Below are 21,206 nucleotides of genomic sequence, written 5' to 3'. Positions count from 1 at the left end.
ATCTTTCCATAAATGCTGCCTGACTGGAGTATCTCCAGCATTTTCTACTTTTATTTCATTTTGCAGATTTTTAGATTTTTTTTTAATGAGGTCCTAATATGCCCTCCATAATGTTTGGGACAAAGACCCATCATTTATTTATTTGCCTCTGTACTCCACAATTTGAGATTTGTAATAAACAAAATCATGGACAAAATAATAGACATTATGGAGGGCACTGTATGTACTAATTATTTTACCTTTATTTTCTTTAAGGGAAAGCCAGTTGGAGACTGTGATTTTAATGTCCGATTAAGCTGCATTGAGAAGGAGATAATACAGCCCCGGCATGAGAAAATGAAAACTGGCCTTATTGACAAAACTAGGGAACCATTTAGTGTTCGAAACAAGCCATTCTTTGACATCCATGCTGCAAGAAAGGTAACAAAAATTTAAAAAGCAAGAACTATGATAATTCTTTTGAAATGTATATAAAGCTAGTATAATGATATAGTATGGCGATCATATAATGTTAAAGTACTTGATGTATAAGCATTGTTCAATTGCAAATCTTTTTGCATTTTAATTCATTTTTCTTCAGGGTGTAAAATTTTACTGTGTTCAACAATGAACCATTTTCAAGCTCCTGCTAAAGTCTTTCTGACTATTTAACTGATTTTCACATGAGAGAACCCTTGTTTTGTCCCTGCGACTAAAGAGCCTGTCCCACGAGCATGCGACTCCATGCGGCAAGCACGACCTAAAGGGCCGGTCCCACCAGCATGCGACACCAAACCAGAAGCGGGAGCTGCGCGGAGGTCGAGTGAGTGACATGAAGTTCGAGTGAAGTACGCGGGAAGTTCACGCGTGACGTACGGTGTTGAGGCGGCTGCGGTCCGGCAGGCCGTTGCCGCGCAGAATTTTTGAACACGGTCAGTTTTTCGGAGCCCCGCACGATGTCGAGACCAGCTCCGCACAACTCCATACGGCTCCGGCGATCGAAGTGGGACCGGCCCCGTGAGGCCGTATGGCTCAAACGACCACGTTAGGACGCGCTTGCCGCATGCAGGCGCATGCTGGGAGAGTGGGGGTGCGGGGGGATTATGTATAAAAACTGGTGTAATTTCCTCTTGGTGAAACCAAAATGGATAAAAATAGCCTTTATTAAAATCTGACAATGTGCACTCTAACCACATGTGATATTTTTCTATTGCAAATCTTAAGTTGTGGAGTATAGAGGCAGGTCTGGGGGCAGCGGCGCGTCTTGTTCGGGCCCACTGGGAGGGTGAGGAGCGGGACACGGGTCTAAGACTAGGCCATGGCCTCTCCGTCCCCCTACCCTGGCTGCAGGCCGCACGGCCTGTACCCCCCCCCCTCCCCCGACAACCCGCGCGTACTGGATTTGAAATGACCTGGGCGCTGAGGCTGGGGCTAGGTCTGGGGCGTCGACGTGCTGCTGCTCTGGTCCCACGGAAAGGAAGGGGGCCTGGGGCAGTCTCGGCCTCTACCCCCCCCCCTCCTCCGGCTGCTCGCCACTTCCCCCCTGACAGCTCCCGCCTCAAGTACAATTTCATCGTCGACGTGTTGGAGAAAACGGGGCAGGCGGTGCTTTACATCGAGATCCTGGGGAGGTGAGGAGGGAGTGGAAGTGGTTGGGAGGGAGAGGAGTGGGGGAGGTAGGGAGTGGGGAATAGAGGGAGGGGGTGAGTATAGGAAGCCGTGCCTGCGCAGTTGGGGGCTATGGGTGAACGGTGGAATATTGCGTTGGGGGAACGGGCCCAACGGAACCGCATTTGGTGTCGTAGAATTTAAAAACAAAGAAATTTAATGGATGCTGCCGACTGTTGATTTTTTTCCATATTATGTTAAGAAGGTAATTTGTTACTCTAAAATTCCATTAGCTGTGAATTTATATGAGGCTCAAAATCTTGCAGCAACTCAGATTTTTTTTTCAAGAAAGCTTGGATAGACCAGATATTGAAACGAATCAGAATAAATTTAGGCAGTGGCGAGAAAGCACTATAATGTCAATTGGCAGATACAGCTGCCATAAAGACCTGGAAAATGAATAATTGTATCGTTCATGACCTTGGTGTGTCTCCAATTTTAAGCAGCAACATTGGGCAGTTTGTATTTTCTATACCATCTTTAGCAACTCATCCAATGTGCTCCATGGAAGCTCCATTGGTGCAAACTACATGAGGTATTATGATGACCCACATTTTGATCATAGAAAATAGGATTTCAAGGAGTAATTTTAAGGATAGAAAGAGATTTAGGGAGGAAACCTGAGAGCTTTAGACATCCGAGGTTTTCTTGCTGCAAACATTCGAGCCACAAAATTTGGGAATGATCACAAGGTCAGAATTAGAAGAACAGTGATATCTCTTATGGTTGTAAGATTGGAAGAGATTACCCAGATAAAATTACCTGGGCGCACGGTGGTGTAGCCATAGAGCTGCTGCCTTACAGCGCTTGCAGCGCAGGAGGCCAGGGTTTGATACTGACTACAGGTGCTGTCTGTATGGAGTTTGTACGTTCTCCCCATGATCGCGTGGGTTTCTTCCAAAATTTTAGGTTTCCTCCCACACTCCAAAGACGTACAAGTTTGCAGGTTAATTGGCTTGGTATAAGTGTAAATTGTCCCTAGTGTGTGTATGATAGTGTTAATGTGAGGGGATCGCTGGTAAGCGTGGACTCGGTGGGCCGACAGGCCTGTTTCCGTGCTGTATCTCTGAACTAAAAGGTGGTGAGGTGGTATTGAGACTACAGAGGGTAGAGAATTAAAAATCAGGGGTTAGTTTAATGGAGATCTAGTGTATGTCAGTGAGAAAGAAGATATTGTGGAGGAGCACTTACAGTGGATTAAGGTATGGGCATTGGAGTTGTGAATGATGTGAATTCTACAGATAGTGAAATGTGGGAGGTCAGCCAGAGATACTTTTGCATTATAGTCACTGTTGTATTACACCATTAACAGGAAGAGGTTGAGCAGGCTAGGACTCTATTCCTCGGAGTGTAGGAGGATTAGGAGTGATCTTATGGAGGTGAACAAAATCATGAGAGGAATAGATTGGGTAGATGCACAGTCTCTTGCCCAAAGTAATGGGATCGAGAACCTGAGGACATAGGTTTCAAAGGACAAAGGACAATTATTGTCACATACACCAATTGGTGCAGTGATATTTGAGTTACCATGCAGCACACAAATAAAATAAACATAACACTTTAGAATTTAACATAAAACATAAAAAAACATCCCCCCACAGCGGAATTAATGTTTCCCACAGTGAGGGAAGGCACCAAAGTTCAGTCCTCTTCCTCTGTTCACCCATGGTCGGGGCCTATTGAGGCCTCCGCAGTCGCATCCACTGTTGATCTGTTGTGACGGTAAGCGAACAGCAATGGGTCCAGATTTTTGTCGAGGTAGGAGTTGATTTGTGCCATGATCAACCTCTCAAAGCACTTCATCACCACTGACGTTAGTGTCACTGGTCGATAGTCATTGAGGCACGTCATCTTGCTCTTCTTGGGCACCGGTATTATTGATGCCCTTGTAAAGCAGGTGGGAACCTCAGAACACTCTCAGCGGCCGAAGCCTCCGAATCGGCCACTTCCTACCGGAGACCGCGGCTTCCGAAGTCCACAGGCCAAGCTGGGCGGAGATTCAACACGGGCGCCTCGACAAGAGATCCCAGGCTCCGCGATGTCAAGATTCAAGAGAGTTTATTGTCATGTGTCCCAGATAGGACAATGAAATTCTTACTTTGCTTCCGTACAACAGAATATAGTAGGCATAAATAAATACAGAACAGATGAGTGTGACCATATACCATTAAATAAATATATACACACATAAATAAGCAGATAAAGTGCAATGGGACGACAGATGGCACAATGGGCTAAGTGTTCGGCTGGCAACCGGAAGGTAGCTGGTTCGAATCCCGCTTGGAGTGCATACTGTCGTTGTGTCCTTGGGCAAGACACTTCACCCACCTTTGCCTGTGTGTGTCCTTGGGAAAGACACTTCACCCACCTTTGCCTGTGTGTGTGGATGTAATTATGTGAAGCACTTTGGGGTCAATGCAAGTTGACTAAAAATGTGCTATATAAATAAAGAAATTTAATTTTTAATTTAATGGCCTATTAATATTCAGAGTTTTGTTTGAGTTTAATAGCCTGTGGGGAAGAAGCTGTTCCTGAACCTGGATGTTGCAGTTTCAGGCTCCTGTACCTTCTACCTGAAGGCAGCAGGGAGATGAGTGAGTGGCTAGGACGGTGTGAATCCTTGATGATGCGGATCCTTGATGATGCTGTCAGCCTTTTTGAGGCAGTGACTGCGATAGATCCCCTCGATGGTAGGGAGGTCAGAGCCGATGATGGACTGGGCAGTGTTTACAACTGTTTGTAGTCTTTTCCACTCCAGGGTGCTCAAGTTGCCGAACCAAGCCACGATGCAACCGCTCTCTACTGTGCACCTGTAGAAGTTCGAGAGAGTCCTCCTTGACATACCGACTCTCCGTAATCTTCTCAGGAAGAAGAGGCTCTGATGTGCTTTCTTTATAATTGCATCAGTGTTCTCGGACCAGGAGAGATCTTCAGAGATATGCACGCCCAGGAATTTGAAGCTCTTGACCCTCTCCACCATCGACCCTTTGATATAAACAGGACTGTGGGCCCACATCCTACCCCTTTCTAAGTCCACAATCAGTTTGTTGGTTTTGTTGGTGTTGAGAGTCAGGTTATTGTGCTGGCACCATTTGGTCAAACGGTCGATCTAACTTCTATACTCTGACTCATCTCCATCAGTGATACATCCCACAACAGTGGTGTCGTCAGCGAACTTGATGATGGAGTTCGCACTATGACCGGCTACGCAGTCATGAGTATAGAGTGAGTACAGCAGGGGGCTGAGCACGCAGCCTAGAGGTGCTCCCGTGCTGATTGTTATCGAGGCTGACACATTTCCACCAATACGGACAGACTGTGGTCTGTGAATGAGGAAGTCGAGGATCCAATTGCAGAGGGATGCGCAGAGACCCAGTTCTGAGAGTTTGGTAACCAGCTTGGAGGGGATGATTGTATTAAATGCCGAGCTGTAATCAATGAATAACAGCCTGAAGAAGGGTTTCGGCCCTAAACGTCGCCTATTTCCTTCGCTACATAGATGCTGCTGCACCCGCTGAGTTTCTCCAGCATTTTTGTGTACCTTCGATCTTCCAGCATCTGCAGTTCCTTCTTGAACACAACAGCCTGACATATGAGTTTTTGTTGTCCAAGTGGTCTAGAGCGGAGTGGAGAGCCAGCGAGATTGCATCCACCGTTGATCTGTTGTGGCGGTAAGCGAACAGCAGTGGGTCCAGGTTTTTGTCGAGGTAGGAGTTGATTTGTGCCATGATCAACTTCTCAAAGCACTTCATCACCACCGACGTTAGTGCCACTGGTCATTAGTCATTGGGGCACGTCACCTTGCTCTTCTTGGGCACTGGTATTATTGATGCCCTTTTAAAGCAGGTGGGGACCTCAGACCTCAGAATTGAGAGGTTGAAAATGTCTGTAAAAACTCCAGCCAATTGGTCCGCACAGGTTTTTAGAACACGACCGGGTATACCATCAGGTCCAGGCGCTTTCCGAGGGTTCACCCCTCTGAAGGATTTTCTGACGTCGGCCTCTGTGACTGAGACTGAAATACCATCACAGCAAATGGGGGCTCGAGAAGGTACATCAGTGTTCTCCCTATCAAAGCGTGCATAAAACGCATTGAGCTCGTCAGGGAGTGATGTTTCGCTGACATGTGAGCTGCCTCCTGATTTCGCCTTGTAGGAGGTGATTGCATTCTGGCAGTGCCGCCCGAGGCTGGAAGCTCCACAGACCACAGCTCCACAGTGTTCAAAGCCGGCAGTCCCAGCACTCCGGAGCTCCAGCACGGCGATTCCCGGTAAGGCATCGCTCGCTCCACGATGGAATCCAGTGCTGCACCGCTGCTGAAGCTCTGGCCTGTCTCCGGCAGGAAAGGCCGCGCCAATCCAGATGATAGGCTGCGAGGAAGGGGCGAAGATGCGGCTCGGAGAATAGTCACATCCTTGACCAGGAAGTGACTAAGAAAAACGGTTTCCCCCACCCCCCCACATAAAAGTCTGTTTTGATTTCAGACATCCAGTATGTGCAGTTTTCTGCTTTTAATTTAGGGCAAGTATCGCGTGGCCTGCATTTCAAAAACTGAATTGACTTAAATAAAAACTAAGAAAAATGCATAAAATGTGAATTAAGAATTTTGATTATGATTGTAAGCTATGAAATTACATTTCTATTTTGAGGCACTCTAATACCAATATATGTATTAAATTGACATGAAAATTATGTATTAACTTGCAAAATAATTCATAGTGAATTCTGCATAGCATTTCCATATTTACAGTTCATCAAAGATGCACATGAGGTTATTTGGGCAATGGAGCTTTGATTAATTTTGATTTGGAGAAATGTGAAGCAGTTAGGAAAGAAACTTTAAACATAGTAAAACATTTTATCTTGAGAAAGTATAACCATATTAATCCTTTGGTTTCAAGGGGTCTATTTTGATAAATCTTGCAGCTCTATACGTTTGCATGGTTTAATGAGCAGATCATTCGTGGGCAGGAAATGGTGTTGGGTAGACTGATGGGACTGAAGGCTAATAAATCCCATGGCCTGATGGTCCGTATCCCAGGGTACTTAAGGAAGTGGCTCTAGAAATTGTGGATGCATTGGTGATCATTTTCCAATGTTCTTTTGATTCAGGATCAGTTCCTGTGGATTGGAGTGTAGCTAATGTTATCCCACTTTTTAAGAAAGGCAGGAGAGAGAAAACAGAGAATTATAGACCAGTTAGCCTGATATCGGTAGTGGGAAGATGCTGGAGCCAATTATAAAAGGTGAAATAGCGGCACATTTGGGTAGCAGTGACAGGGTTGGTCCGAGTCAGCATGGATTTACGAAGGGGAAATCATGCTTGACTAATCTTCTGGAATTTTTTGAGGATGTAACTAGGAAAATGGACAAGGGAGAGCCAGTGGATATAGTGTACCTGGACTTTCAGAAAGCCTTTGATAAGGTCCCACATAGGAGATTAGTGGGCAAAATTAGAGCACATGGTAGGGTACTGACATGGATAGAAAATTGGTTGGCAGACAGGAAACAAAGAGTAGGGATTAACGGGTCCCTTTCAGAATGGCAGGCAGTGACTAGTGGGGTACCGCAAGGCTCAGTGCTGGGACCGGAGCTATTTGCAGTATACATTAATGATTTAGATGAAGGGATTAAGAGTAACATTAGCAAATTTGCAGATGACACGAAGCTGGGTGGCAGCGTGAACTGTGAGAAGGATGCTATGAGGATGCAGGGTGACTTGGACAGGTTGGGCAGAGTGGGCAGATGCATGGCAGATGCAGTTTAATGTGGACAAATGTGAGGTTATCCACTTTGGTGGCAAGAACAGGAAGGCAGATTATTATCTGAATGGTGTCAAGTTTGGAAAAGGGGAAGTACATCCTTGTTCATCAGTCACTGAAAGTAAGCATGCAGTCACAGCAGGCAGTAAAGAAAGCGAATGGTATGTTGGCCTTCATAACACGAGGAGTTGAGTATAGTAGCAAAGAGGTCCTTCTACAGTTGGACAGGGCCCTAGTGAGACCACACCTGGAGTATTGTGTGCAGTTGTGGTCTCCTAATTTGAGGAAGGACATTCTTGCTATTGAGGGAATGCAGTGTAGATTCACAAGGTTAATTAAAGGATGGCGGGACTGTTGAAAGAATGGAACGACTGGGCTTGTATACACAGGAATCTAGAAGGATGAGAGGGCATCTTATTGAAACTTATTATTTTATTTTTTTATTATTTATATCGAACAGAATTATAAAATAAAAAGCAAGTGTGAAACAGCATACAAAAAACAAAACAAGAATATTTATAAAGTGTCATAAACAATATCTATAAATAAATGAAATCGTATGTGTCCGAAAAGGAGCAGGAAGAAGCCAAAGCTTATTAATTCCCACCCCTTGTTCAACTGCTTATAATCTATATTACTAAAACTCTGTTCTTGACCGGTTTCGGCTTTCTGTGCTGCGGTTCCCGAGAGTACGCCGCCACCTACAGCCGTCATTTTTGGTCACCTCGCTCAGAGCCCCCCTCCGCCGCATGTGTGCCGAGGATTTTTCCCGTCGATGAAAATTGACAGAGATATTAATGTTTTTACAACATTCCCCATTCTCTCTGCTGCCCCTGCTGGAGGGAGGGGGAGCGACTATAAAACCAGGAAGTGGTGTGCCTCAATCAGTCTCTGCAAGTGGTGTGCCTCAATCAGTCTCTGCAAGTGGTGTGCCTCAATCAGAGCTTTGAATGACTGACAAATGTCTACAGCACTGTGAGTACCCTTAATTTGGTTTGAAAATGAAAACACCGTCCCACCCCTAAACCCCCCTCCCCTCCACACACCCCATACCCCCTTCCCTCCACCCTCCCTGCTCCCCACCTCTCCCCCTCCCCTCACCTCACCCCCCACTCAGCACACCCTCTCTCTCTCCCTCTCCCCTCCCCCTCTCCTCTCCCCCATCTCTCCTCCCGCTCTCTCCCCCTCCCCCCTCTCTCCTCCCCCTCCCTCCTCTCTCCCCCCTCTCTCTCCCCCCTCTCTCTCTCCCCTCCCTCTGCCCCCTCTCCTCTCCACCTCCTCTCTCCCCCTCCTCTCCTCTCCCCCCTCCTCTCCTCTCCCCCCCTCCTCTCCTCTCCCCCCCTCTCCTCCCCCCCCCTCTCTCTCTCTCTCCCCTCTTTTTCTCCCCCTCCTCCACTCCATCCCCTCCCCCACCGTCCCCCCCCTAAAGCCCCCTCCCCTCCACACACCCCTACCCCCTTCCCTCCACCCTCCCTCCCCCTCCCTGCTCCCCACCTCTCCCCCTCCCCTCACCTCACCCCCCTCAGCACACCCTCTCTCCCCTCTCTCTCCTCCCCCTCTCCCCCCCCTCCCCCTCTCTCGCCCCCTCTCCCCTCCCCCCTCTCTCCCCTCTCTCTCTCCCCTCCTCCCCTCCATCCCCTCCCCCACCCTCCCTCCCCTAAACCAACCTCCCCTCCACACCCCCTACCCTCTTCCCTCCACCCTCCCCCCTCCCTACCCCTGCTCCCCACCTCACCCCCCTCTCAGCACCCCCTCTCTCTCCCCCTCACTTTCACCCTCTTTCTCTCCTCCCCCCCTCACCCACCCTTCCTCTTCTCCTCCTCCCCACCTTCCTCTCCCTCTTGCCCCTCTCTGTGTTTCTGTCTCTCTCTCTCTGTCTCTGCCCCTTCTCTCTCTGCCCTCACTCTCATCCCCCTCCCCCCCCCCCCCTCTAGATGTGACTGCAAGTTGGGGGCTATGCGTCAGTAGATACGGTGGTTATGGGGTAAAAGGAGCAAATTAATAATATTAAAATTATATCAAGGGGGGGTAATTAGCGTGAAGTGCGGGGGGGGGGGTTAGTTAGTGTGTGTGACGCTGCATGCCGCCTCCCCCCCCCCCCACAACCGCACGTTGGGGGAACAGACCCAACGGGTCTGCACTTGGTCTAGTTATCTTATACAAATTTAGCAGCTATATGTACACCAGCAGCTATATGTACACCAAATTATTTACATTTATACACTAATCAAATATTTACAAAGCCATACAAAAAAGAGAGAAAAAAATAAAAAAGATTATAAAGAGATTGGACACACTAGAGGCAGGAAACATGTTCCCGATGTTGGGGGAGTCCCGAATCAGGGGCCACAGTTTAAGAATAAGGGGTAGGCCATTTAGAACGGAGATGAGGAATGTTGTGTTGTGAATCTGTGGAATTCTATGCCTCAGAAGACAGTGGAGGCCTAATTTCTCCAACATTTTTGTCTACCTTCGATTTTCCAACATCTGCAGTTCCTTCTTAAACAAGTGAACAATATTGCTGCTTTAACCTAAATGAAACCTCATCAAATGTTATAATTCATAATATGTACACTTAATTAATACAAGCTCTTTTGATAGATTTATGTATAAATATAAGGAAAACGTCAAAACATGTTTTGGCTATTTTAATAGTGAAGTAACTATAAATAAAACATCAAACTTAAATTGTAAAGCAGAGATATTTTACTATGTTAAGTATTAACTTGAAATTAGTTATTATGTGTATTAGCATATATTAACTTGAAATGAGTTAATAAACTTCTGTGTAATCTCCGTTAATGGACTAAAATTAACTCTGCCATCATGTAGGATGTTTGCTTAAAAACCATCTGAGAATTTGAGAGACGCTAAGTTTTGAAAATGTACATAGTTTCAATTGAGAAATGTGGTGATTTTGACCCAGCTATTTTCCCGTGAAAGTGTTTATTATCTAAAAAGTAGTAGGAAGCAATTCAATGTATTGCATTGTTCTCACTTTCATTGGGACCAAAAGCCACCTTAACGTTATTTTTTTTCTCCTACTTTTTTTGTCGTTTTGCTTTATTTGTTGTTCCGCACCATTTGCTTTCAGGAAATTTCTACTCGTGTTTCTCCCTTTCACCATATGGATAAATAACACATTTTAAAAATATACATCCCTGACTCACCCAGTTCAATCTCTGCAAATAACGTGTGAAGGGTATCCATATACTTAGCCAAATGGTAATTTCATTCTGTACCTTCCACAACTCTTGCAGTCTGGATGTTGGTTGTTTCAAATCCCATTTGTATCTATTTAGTAAGCTAATATGCAGAAGCTGCTTTGACAGATGAGATTAAACAGAACCTATGGAAGTTGTAGGTGGACTGTTTGATGCGACTGATTAAAGGCATTGATGTTGCGGTGGGTCGGGAGGAAGGGTGTCACATTTTAGGGAAAGAATGTATCGGGGTGATGGCAACACAGGACGTTGGCTAGAATATTATCATATGAGAATTGGGTGTAATAGGAGATTGGGAATAATGGTATGGTGCAGTACATTATTTGTCACATGTACCGAGGTACAGTGAAATTTATTTTTGTGTACAGTTCAGTCCAAGTATCACTAGACATAAGATTTTCAATACATATTAGATAAGCATCTCAGATACAGTACAAGTGTATAGCAGTAGTGCACTGAGACAGGATACAGAGACACCAGTTTGGTGCCATTTCCTAGTCCCAGTTGTTGTAAGTGTAGGGTTCTTGATCTGACCATGAAGGCCCATGGTCCAGGGTCGGCCTGGCCAAGCATGGAAGATTGGAGCTTGGGCAGTGACCAACAAATTCGGGCAGGCATTAATGTGGAGGCGATCAAAGGTGTTCCTAAAGATGATGATTAGGAATAGGCACGTGCACTTGATGGTTGGGATGAATGGGGGAGTAATTGTTTAAAATGAAGAGTCAAAGATGGAAGCCAAGTAGAGGAATATAGATGGCTTGGTCTTGATGGCATTACATTTAATGAGCAGCAAAAGTGTCTTCAGCTCTTTGGCTAATTTCAGGCCCAGTATTTAATGTGTGAGTTATTTGTGGGCTCTGTATGTAGTAGAATATTTACATTAATGGTTAAAATGAACAAGTTTTGCCATTTGTGCATCGTGTGCAAAGGATCCAGATCAAAAATCCAGACATTTGCTTCTGGTACATGAAGTATGATTTTTAAAAATTCCAGTAGATGATGGTGAAATAAAACCTTTGTAGGTCTATATTCATAATAGGAAACATTTTATTAACTGAAACTCACTTGACAGTTATTTATCTTGTGGTTTGGAACGCGTTAATTCAGGCACAAAATGCCTGAGAGACGCTGCCTGTCCCGCTGAGTTACTCCAGCATTTTGTGTCTACCTTTGGTGTAAACCAGCATTTTTGCAGTTCTTTCCTACGCATGAAGAACGGTTGAGTTGCTGCCAGAAACCCAGGTTCAATCCTGACCACGATGCGGTCTGTACAGAGTTTGTACGTTCTCCCTGTGACCTGCGTGGGTTTTCTCTGGGTGTTCTGGTTTTCTTCCACACTCGTGGAAGACGTACAGGTTTGTACGTTAATTGGCTTTGGTAAAAGTTGTAAAAATTGCCCCGAGAGCGTAGGATAGTGCTACTGTGCGGGGATTGTTGGTCGGCGCAGACTTGGATGGCCGAAGGACCTGTTTCAGCACTGTATCTCTAAACTAAACTAAATAAGGATCCATGTAAAATATAAGTCTCTTGCTGGGCAAATCCTGGATGGCATTGCAAAAATAGTGTGTTATTTTGGATCTTCAACAAAAGATGTGAAGATAAAGTTGTACTCCTAAGACTGATTTTTCTGCGTGAGTATTGACAGTGACAAAAATTGTTATAGAGGTAATGACACTTCCCTTTTCTTTTGCCTGTTGATGCTTTTTTTTAATGACAATGGTTACTGGAAAGTAGTTATGTGTAATCCATTGTTTTACGCCCCAGTAACCTGGTCCACATAAATCTAATATTTTTACAAAATGTGCTATTGCATAGAAATATTAACATTTTACTTCAATGCTGCACATGCTTCAGCATGGAGACCAAAACTTTGTTGCTTATTCGCAGAGGCAAGTATTGAATTAAAGTTATTTGGCTTTGTCTTCAAAGAAATTGAATGAAACATTTGCAGAGTTTGAATATCACTTTGTTGAAAAATATTTTGTCTCTTGGGAGTTTGAAGCGCCAAGAAAGGCCATAAAATAAGAATCAATTAGAAATCTTACACACAGAAATGGCAGATAACGTTTAATCTGAGCAAGTGGGAGGTTCCTGCACTTTGGGAGGTCGAATGTAAAGTTCATTTCAGTTTAGTTTATTGTCACGTGTACTGAGGTACAGTGACAAGCTTTTGTTGCGTGCTAACAAGCCAGCGGAAAAACAACACATAATTACAATTGAGCCATTCGCAGTGTACAGATACATGGCAAGGTAAAGCCAGTAAAGTCCGATCAAAGATAGTCCGAGGGTCCCCGATGAGTAGATTGTAGTTCAGGACTTACTTACTTACTTACTGCCTATTATGCCCCCTGGCATGTAGGACAGCAACGAAGGTCCTCCACTCAGTAATGTTGATTCCTTCTGTTGCTGTTTCCATAACATATTTGTTTTACGAGACAGGGTTGTTAGCCCTGTGCTCAACCTCCAACCTGGAGAACAGTTCAGGACTGCTCTCTGGTTATGATAGGATGGTTCAGTTGCCTGATAACAGCAAGGAAGACACTGTCCCTGAATCTGGAGGTGTACATTTTCACATTTCTCAAGGGAAAGCATGAAAGTAATGGCATGACCCTTAACTGACGCATGTACAGGGAGATCTTGGTGTTCAAGTTCATGCCTTCCAGAAAGTGGCAATGCAAGCAGAAGGAGTGGTAAAGAAGGTGGATGGTATACTTGCCTTTTTTCGGTTCATAATCATACTTTATTAGCCAAGTATGTTTTGCAGCACGTAGGATAGTGTAATCGAACTGGGCTTGAACAAATTGTCGGAAGTAGCAACGCGGGTAAACAGTCAAAATACAGCATTTTAAAATAAATGGAATAAAGGCAAAAAAACATTAAACAGAGTGGAACCATGGTTGGATCACATTTGGATTGATGTGCACAGATTTGGTGAAACCTTCAGAAACACAGCACGTGTTTCCTGGAGAAAGTGCAGAAAATGTTTACCTGTCTTACATGTGAACTAAGAAGCAATACAAAATCACAAAGAACTCTGTGGGCCATTTTCTCCATCAAAGGCAAGCTTGAGAGATAGAAATCTTTGCAATGATAAATGTTTTAAATGGGGGAGTGATTATGTTTCCACTGCCAGAGAATACCTAAAGCAAGAACAGATACAAGATGGTTAGTGGTAAAATGAAAATTAATTCAGCAACTTTTCCTTACCTAGAAGTAATTCATTTCTCAAAGGAGTGGTAGAGGGGAGGAACATAAATGCATTTATCAGTAGGTTAGATAAGCAGTGGAGGGAGCAATACATCAGGGGGTAGATCATTCAGATGAACAAAGCTGGGAGAGGACTTGCATGAAACATGAGTACTGGCATCGAGATTTTTGCTCCAAATGGCCTTATTCTGTATTCATAAAGTTGTATGTGATGAGACACATTAAAAATACAACATCGACCTCGGTCACACTGACTTATGTGTCTCATTTTATACCAGATCGACCTTAAAATGTACTCTTCTGCACTGTCATTACGAGTCAGTGGCTGGGATTTGTTCCAAGTTCAGCTCATGTACAAAATAAACAATGTACTTGACAACTTTACTGATGATCTCATAGTGCAAATCTGAGCCACCACATTACGTTTTATATATTGTCAGCTGCTTTGTAATGTGTAAATGCCACAATGCTTTAGTCTGCCCTTGTGAGAGTTGGAATCTAAATTAGATTCTTTTTTTCCTGTGACAGATATATCCTAACATTAAAACCTGTAGTAATAACAAGCAAAGGAAGAGCAAGAAGAATGAATCAGTATTTCTACACTTCGCTTAATTTGTTGTTAAAGTTGTGTCGTGTCCCAAGTGTAGGTATTTGTGAGTAGGATGGGTAATAGTCGTGATTGCTTCAGACGTCAGTGTGATGTGTATATAAGATTCAAAGTTGGCATGACTACTGAACGTGTACAATAATAAGGTTTTGATTCTGTATTTCCTTGTTTTCTTTCTATATATTAATGCATAGGGTCAGAAGTTTTGATCGTTCATTACAGTGCATTCCATAGTGTTGTGACTGAGTCACAAAGTCAACGTCTCAGAGTCACAGAGTCATTGTCACAGAGTTTGAAAACAGGCCATTTGGCCCAACTTGCCCTCACCAACCAACATTTCCCATCTACACTGGTCCCATCTGCCTGCATTTGGCCAATATCCCTCTAAACCTGTCCTTTCCATGCACCTGTCTATTGTTTCTGAAATGTTGTAATAGTCCCTGCCTCAACTATCCAGCAGCTCGTTCCATACACTTACCACCCTTTGTGTGGAAAAAATGACTCCTCATATTCATATTAAATCTTTCCCCCTTCACCTTAAACTTATGTCCTCTGGTTCTCGATGCTCCTACTCTGGGCAAGGGACTCTGTGCTCCTACTGAATCTATTCCTCGTATGATTTTGCACACCTCTATAAGATCACCTCACCCCTCACCATCCTGCACTCCAAGGAATAGAGTCCCAGCCTGCTCAACCTCTCCCTATAGCTCAGAGTCCTCGGAAGTACATTTGTTAAAGGAATGGATAGGGACATCTGGTCTAAGTCTTTGAATATTGTGTGCATAAAATGGTGCCATATATATATATAAATAAGAATGCACATTTATATCATGCATTGTACTGGAGAAGAAAGACATAACCCTGAGGTCAAAACAGCTGCACATAATTCTTATGCTGTGGTAAATGATATTTCAGAATAGTTTTGAAAGTATTGCTATTTGGTTCCCACTAGACACATTATTCAAACTTTCATTACATTTGCAATACATTCTTTTTGATAACAGCTGTTTTCTATGATGTGGTTGTTGCTGATCCGAATTTCAATTCTCCAACCAGTACTGAATGCTCACAACTAACCTTCAATTTAATAACATATGCTCACCAGTGAAGCACAAAATGAACATCTGCTTCAAGTAACTCAATATGCTGAAAAACAGAGGCATTTCGCCATCGTTTTATTGCAGAACACTTGCTTCATATTTTTTTTATCCATAATGTTAAGGCCTTCATTGGTTTTAATTGTACATCTGTTGTCTCATAGTTAGTTTGACCTTTCTGCCGAATAGTTTGCCCTTATGTACCTTATCCTGCAGTTATGCTGCATAGGGATCAGTTTCTATGAAATACTTAATGTTCAGTTGTGTATGCGCATGTAGCGCAATGCAGTAAAATAAATCATTCTCCGCGCATTTTTCAGAATATTATTTGGGACAAATCTTAGATTATCAGCAGAGATTAATCTGGGATACATTTCCTTCTGTAAAGGAATTGAAAGCTCTATGAAAGTTTTGTTAAGTGGCTCTGTTGCAGTTTGTATAAATTACTATCCCAGTATAGAAATTAACAATTAATCGCAAATTTAAAAACTTGCTTAATTGCCATAGGAATAGTTATTTTGTGTAGACAATTTTGGGATACTGACAGAGAGCCACTTGAACTACTGCAATTCTTCAGGCAAAGGTACTTCCACAATGTTGTGGGGTATGGCATTCCAGCATGTGGATCCCATGATAATGAAACGTTGTCACAGAAAGCTGGAGCAACTCAGCGGGTCAAGCGGCATAACCATATAACCATATAACAATTACAGCACGGAAACAGGCCATCTCGACCCTTCTAGTCCGTGCCGAACACGTATTCTCCCCTAGTCCCATATACCTGCGCTCAGACCATAACCCTCCATTCCTTTCCCGTCCATATAACTATCCAATTTATTTTTAAATGATATAAACAAACCTGCCTCCACCACCTTCACTGGAAGCTCATTCCACACAGCCACCACTCTCTGAGTAAAGAAGTTCCCCCTCATGTTACCCCTAAACTTCTGTCCCTTAATTCTCAAGTCATGTCCCCTTGTTTGAATCTTGCCTACTCTCAGTGGGAAAAGCTTATCCACGTCAACTCTGTCTATCCCTCTCATCATTTTAAAGACCTCTATCAAGTCCCCCCTTAACCTTCTGCGCTCCAAAGAATAAAGCCCTAACTTGTTCAACCTTTCTCTGTAACTTAGTTGCTGAAACCCAGGCAACATTCTAGTAAATCTCCTCTGTACTCTCTCTATTTTGTTGACATCCTTCCTATAATTAAGCGACCAAAATTGTACACCATACTCCAGAATTGGCCTCACCAATGCCTTGTACAATTTTAACATTACATCCCAACTTCTATACTCAATGCTCTGATTTATAAAGGCCAGCACACCAAAAGCTTTCTTTACCACCCTATCTACATGAGATTCCACTTTCAGGGAACTGTGCACAGTTATTCCCAGATCCCTCTGTTCACCTGCATTCTTCAATTCCCTACCATTTACCATGTACGTCCTATTTTGATTTGTCCTGCCAAGATGTAGCACCTCACACTTATCAGCATTAAACTCCATCTGCCATCTTTCAGCCCACTCTTCCAACTGGCATAAATCTCTCTGTAGTCTTTGAAACTCTACTTCATTATCCACAACCCCACCTATTTTAGTATCATCTGCATACTTACTAATCCAATTTACCACACCATCATCCAGATCATTGATGTACATGACAAACAACAGTGGACCCAACACAGATCCCTGTGGCACCCCACTAGTCACTGGCCTCCAACCTGACAAACAACCATCCACCATTACTCTCTGGCATCTCCCATTCAGCCACTGTTGAATCCATCTTGCTACTCCACCATTAATACCCAACCATTGAACCTTCTTAACCAACCTTCCGTGAGGAATCTTGTCAAAGGCCTTACTGAAGTCCATATATACAACATCCACTGCTTTACCCTCATCAATTTCCCGAGTAACCTCTTCAAAAAATTCAAGAAGATTAGTCAAACATGACCTTCCAGGCACAAATCCATGTTGACTGTTCCTAATCAGACCCTGTTTATCCAGATGCTTATATATATTATCTCTAAGTATCCTTTCCATTAATTTGCCCACCACTGACGTCAAACTAACAGGTCTATAATTGCTAGGTTTACTCTTAGACCCCTTTTCAAACAATGGAACAACATGCGCAGTACGCCAATCCTCCGGTACTATTCCCGTTTCTAATGACATTTGAAATATTTCTGTCATAGCCCCTGCTATTTCTACACTAACTTCCCTCAATGTCCTAGGGAATATCCTGTCCGGACCTGGAGACTTATCCACTTTTATATTTCTCAAAAGTGTCAGTACTTCCTCTTCTTTGAATCTCATAGTTTCCATAGCTACTCTACTTGTTTCCCTTACCTCACATAATTCAATATCCTTCTCCTTGGTGAATACCGAAGAAAAGAAATTGTTCAATATCTCCCCCATCTCTTTTGGCTTTGCAGATAGCTGTCCACTCTGACTCTCTGATGGACCAATTTTATCCCTCGTTATCCTTTTGCTATAAATATAGCTGTAGAAACCCTTTGGATTTACTTTCACCTTACTTGCCAAAGCAACCTCATATCTTCTTTTAGCTTTTCTAATTTCTTTCTTAAGTTTCTTTTAACATTCTTTATACTCCTCAAGCACCTCATTTACTCCACGCTGCCTATAATTATTGTAGATCTCTCTCTTTTTCCGAACCAAGTGTCCAATTTCCCTTGAAAACCAGGGCTCTTTCCAATTTTTACTATTTCAACGGAACAGGGACATAAAGATTCTGTACTCTTAAAATTTCACCTTTAAATGTACTCCATTTCTCTTCCACATCTTTCCCATAAAACAAAATGTCCCAATTTACTCCTTTTAAATCCTTTCGCATCTCCTCAAAGTTAGCCTTTCTCCAATCAAAAATCTCAACCCTAGGTCCAGTTCTGACCCTCTCCATAATTATATTGAAACTAATGGTATTGTGATCACTGGTCCCGAACTGTTCCCCAACGCATACCTCTGCCACCTGACCCGTCTCATTTCCTAACAGGAGGTCCAGCACCGCCCCTTCTCTAGTAGGTACCTTCTATGTATTGCTGCAAAAAACTATCCTGCACACATTTTACAAACTCCAACCTATCAAGCCCATTTACAGAATGTGTTTCCCAGTCTATGTGTGGAAAATTGAAATCTCCCACAATCACTACCTTGTGCTTACTACTAATATCTGCAATCTCCTTACATATTTGCTCTTCCAATTCTCGCTCCCCATTTGGCGGTCTATAATACACCCCTATAAGTGTTGCTACCCCTTTCCCATTTCTCAGTTCCACCCAAATAGCCTCCCTAGACGAGCCCTCTAATCTATCCTGCCAAAGCACTGCTGTAATATCTTCCCTGATAAGCAATGCAACACCTCCACCTCTTGCCCCTCCAATTCTATCACACCTGAAGCAACGAAATCCTGGAATATTTAGTTTCCAATCACAGTACTTGTATTTAGTTTCCAATCACAGACCCATAAGGTCAGAAGAATATGTTCATTCAGCCTATCAAGTCTACTCCGCCATTCAATCATGGCTGACCTATCTCTCCCTCCTAACCCCGTTCTCCTGCCTTCTTCTCATAACTGCTGACAACCGTACTAATCCAGAATCTATCTATCTCTGCCTTAAAAATATCCACTGACTTGGCCTCCACAAGCTTCTGTGGCAAAGAATTCCACAGATTCACCACCCTCTGACTAAAAAAATTCCTCCCCATCTCCTTCCTAAAGGAAAGTTCATTAATTCTGAGGCTATGACCTCTAGTCGTAGACTCTCCCATTAGTGGAAACATCCTCTCCCATTAGTGGAAACATCCTCTCCACATCCACTCTATCCAAGCCTTTCACTATTCGGTAAGTTTCAGTGAGGTCCCCACTAATTTTTCTAAACTCCAACAAGTACAGACCCAGTGCCATCAAATGCTCATCATATGTTGATTCTTGTGAACCTCCTCTGGACTCTCTCAAAACCAGCAAATCCATTGATGAACTGTACACTGCAAGGGCCAGGAAGCGAGCGGGCAAGATCATCTCTGACCCCTCTCATCCTGGCCACAAACTCTTTGAATCACTCCCCTACTGGAAGGCGACTCCGGATTGTCAAAGCTGCCACAGCCAGACATAAAAACACTTTTTATCCACAAGTAGTTGCTCTACTCAACAGCCAAAATCTGTAGCCTCCCTTTGATCTGGTATTTTGTTGGTTCACATGCTTGATCAATGTTGTTTTATCATTAATGTCTTATTATTATTAATGTTTAGTGTTTTCTGAGTCATTCGTAACTGTCACTGTATGTCATGTTGTTACTTGTGGGCGGAGCACCAAGGCAAATTCCTTGTATGTGAATACTTGGCCAATAAACTTCCTCAGATAAGGGGGATGGGATGGAGAGAGAGGGAAAGCAAAGACTCCCCACTCCTCTCTTTACCGCCCCCTTCTCCGTCCCCTCCCCCTTCCCAGTTCTCCCACCAGTCTTACTGTCTCCAACTACGTTCTATCTCTGTCCCGCCCACTCTCCTGACAGTGTGAAGAAGGGTCTCGACCCAAAACGTCACAGAGATGCTGCCTGTCACGCTTTTTGTGTCTACCTTCGATTTAAACCAGCATCTGCAGTTCTTTCCTACACGATAGATATAGATGTTGATATAGAGAGTTATAGAACAAATGAATGGACGATATGCCAAAAGCAATGATCAAAGACGGGTGGAGCCCACAATGGTTCCACGAGTGATCTTGTGATTGAAGAAAGATTTCTTGTGTAGGAAGGAACTGATGATACATGTTTTTACCGAAGACAGATAAAAAATGCTGCAGCAGGTCAGGCAGCATCTCTGGAGGAAAGGAATAGATAATGTTTCCGGTCTAAACCCTTTAATTTAGAGATACAGGTCTTTCGGCCCTCCGAGTCCGCACTGACCAGTGAATCCCGCACGTTATAACTATCCTACACATACTAGGGACTTTGGAGTGTGGGAGGAAATCGAGTATCTCAGAGAAAACCCATGCAGTCACGGGGAGAATGTACAAACTCCATGCAGACAGCACCCTTAGTCAGAATGAAACCAGGTCTCTGGCGCTGTAATGCAGCAACTCTACCGCTGCACCATCGAGCCGCCCTAAAAGAACAGAAAATAGTAAAGAAGCTTGCTCAGTAACGTGCTTCATCAGTAAATACGCATTTGTTCAAATTACTTGATTAAAAACATTTATAACTTTGTGATGTTACTTCCCTAATTTGGGATTACTGGAGAGATTGTTTTACACAGCAGATTGTTCATCTAAATTGAAAAGACGCAAACTGTATTCATAGCCAAGTGGTGTAGGCAATAGAAGCTACCATATGGGTCTTAGTACGGTTTAAATGAATAAACCATCTGCATAATATGTGAGAAAGAATGCTACAAGTTTGTTTTGATTGAGTGCCTAAGTTGTTCAAATATATTGGACCAGATTTTGCTGCAGCAGGACATCGCAGGGCACCGGCTGTTAAGCAATTAGTGTTTTAATTTATTTGTTTGGCTAATTGCTGGGATTGCAAGTTGATGATGCATTTAAACCAGTGATATACTGTGCATATATATGGATGTTTGATGCCATTATAGCTGAATGTAAGGAATCGGAAAGTGTACTGAAACTAGCTCGGGGATAAATGCT

General features: G+C 43.5%; 1 protein-coding gene across 1 annotated transcript in view; it reads left to right on the top strand.

Moving 5' to 3' along the window:
* The window catches only part of rngtt (RNA guanylyltransferase and 5'-phosphatase), a 289,586-nt gene that overhangs the window by 121,569 nt on the left and 146,811 nt on the right, over positions 1-21,206 (top strand). Inside the window, exon 11 of the mRNA XM_033020853.1 lies at positions 256-420. Coding sequence (XP_032876744.1) covers positions 256-420 — 165 coding nt within the window. The remainder of the gene's footprint in view (positions 1-255; positions 421-21,206) is intronic.

This window comes from Amblyraja radiata, chromosome 5, assembly GCF_010909765.2.
Source record: "Amblyraja radiata isolate CabotCenter1 chromosome 5, sAmbRad1.1.pri, whole genome shotgun sequence".
In the NCBI taxonomy this organism is placed as follows: domain Eukaryota; kingdom Metazoa; phylum Chordata; class Chondrichthyes; order Rajiformes; family Rajidae; genus Amblyraja; species Amblyraja radiata.
This window is presented reverse-complemented; position numbering and strand designations above follow the sequence as displayed.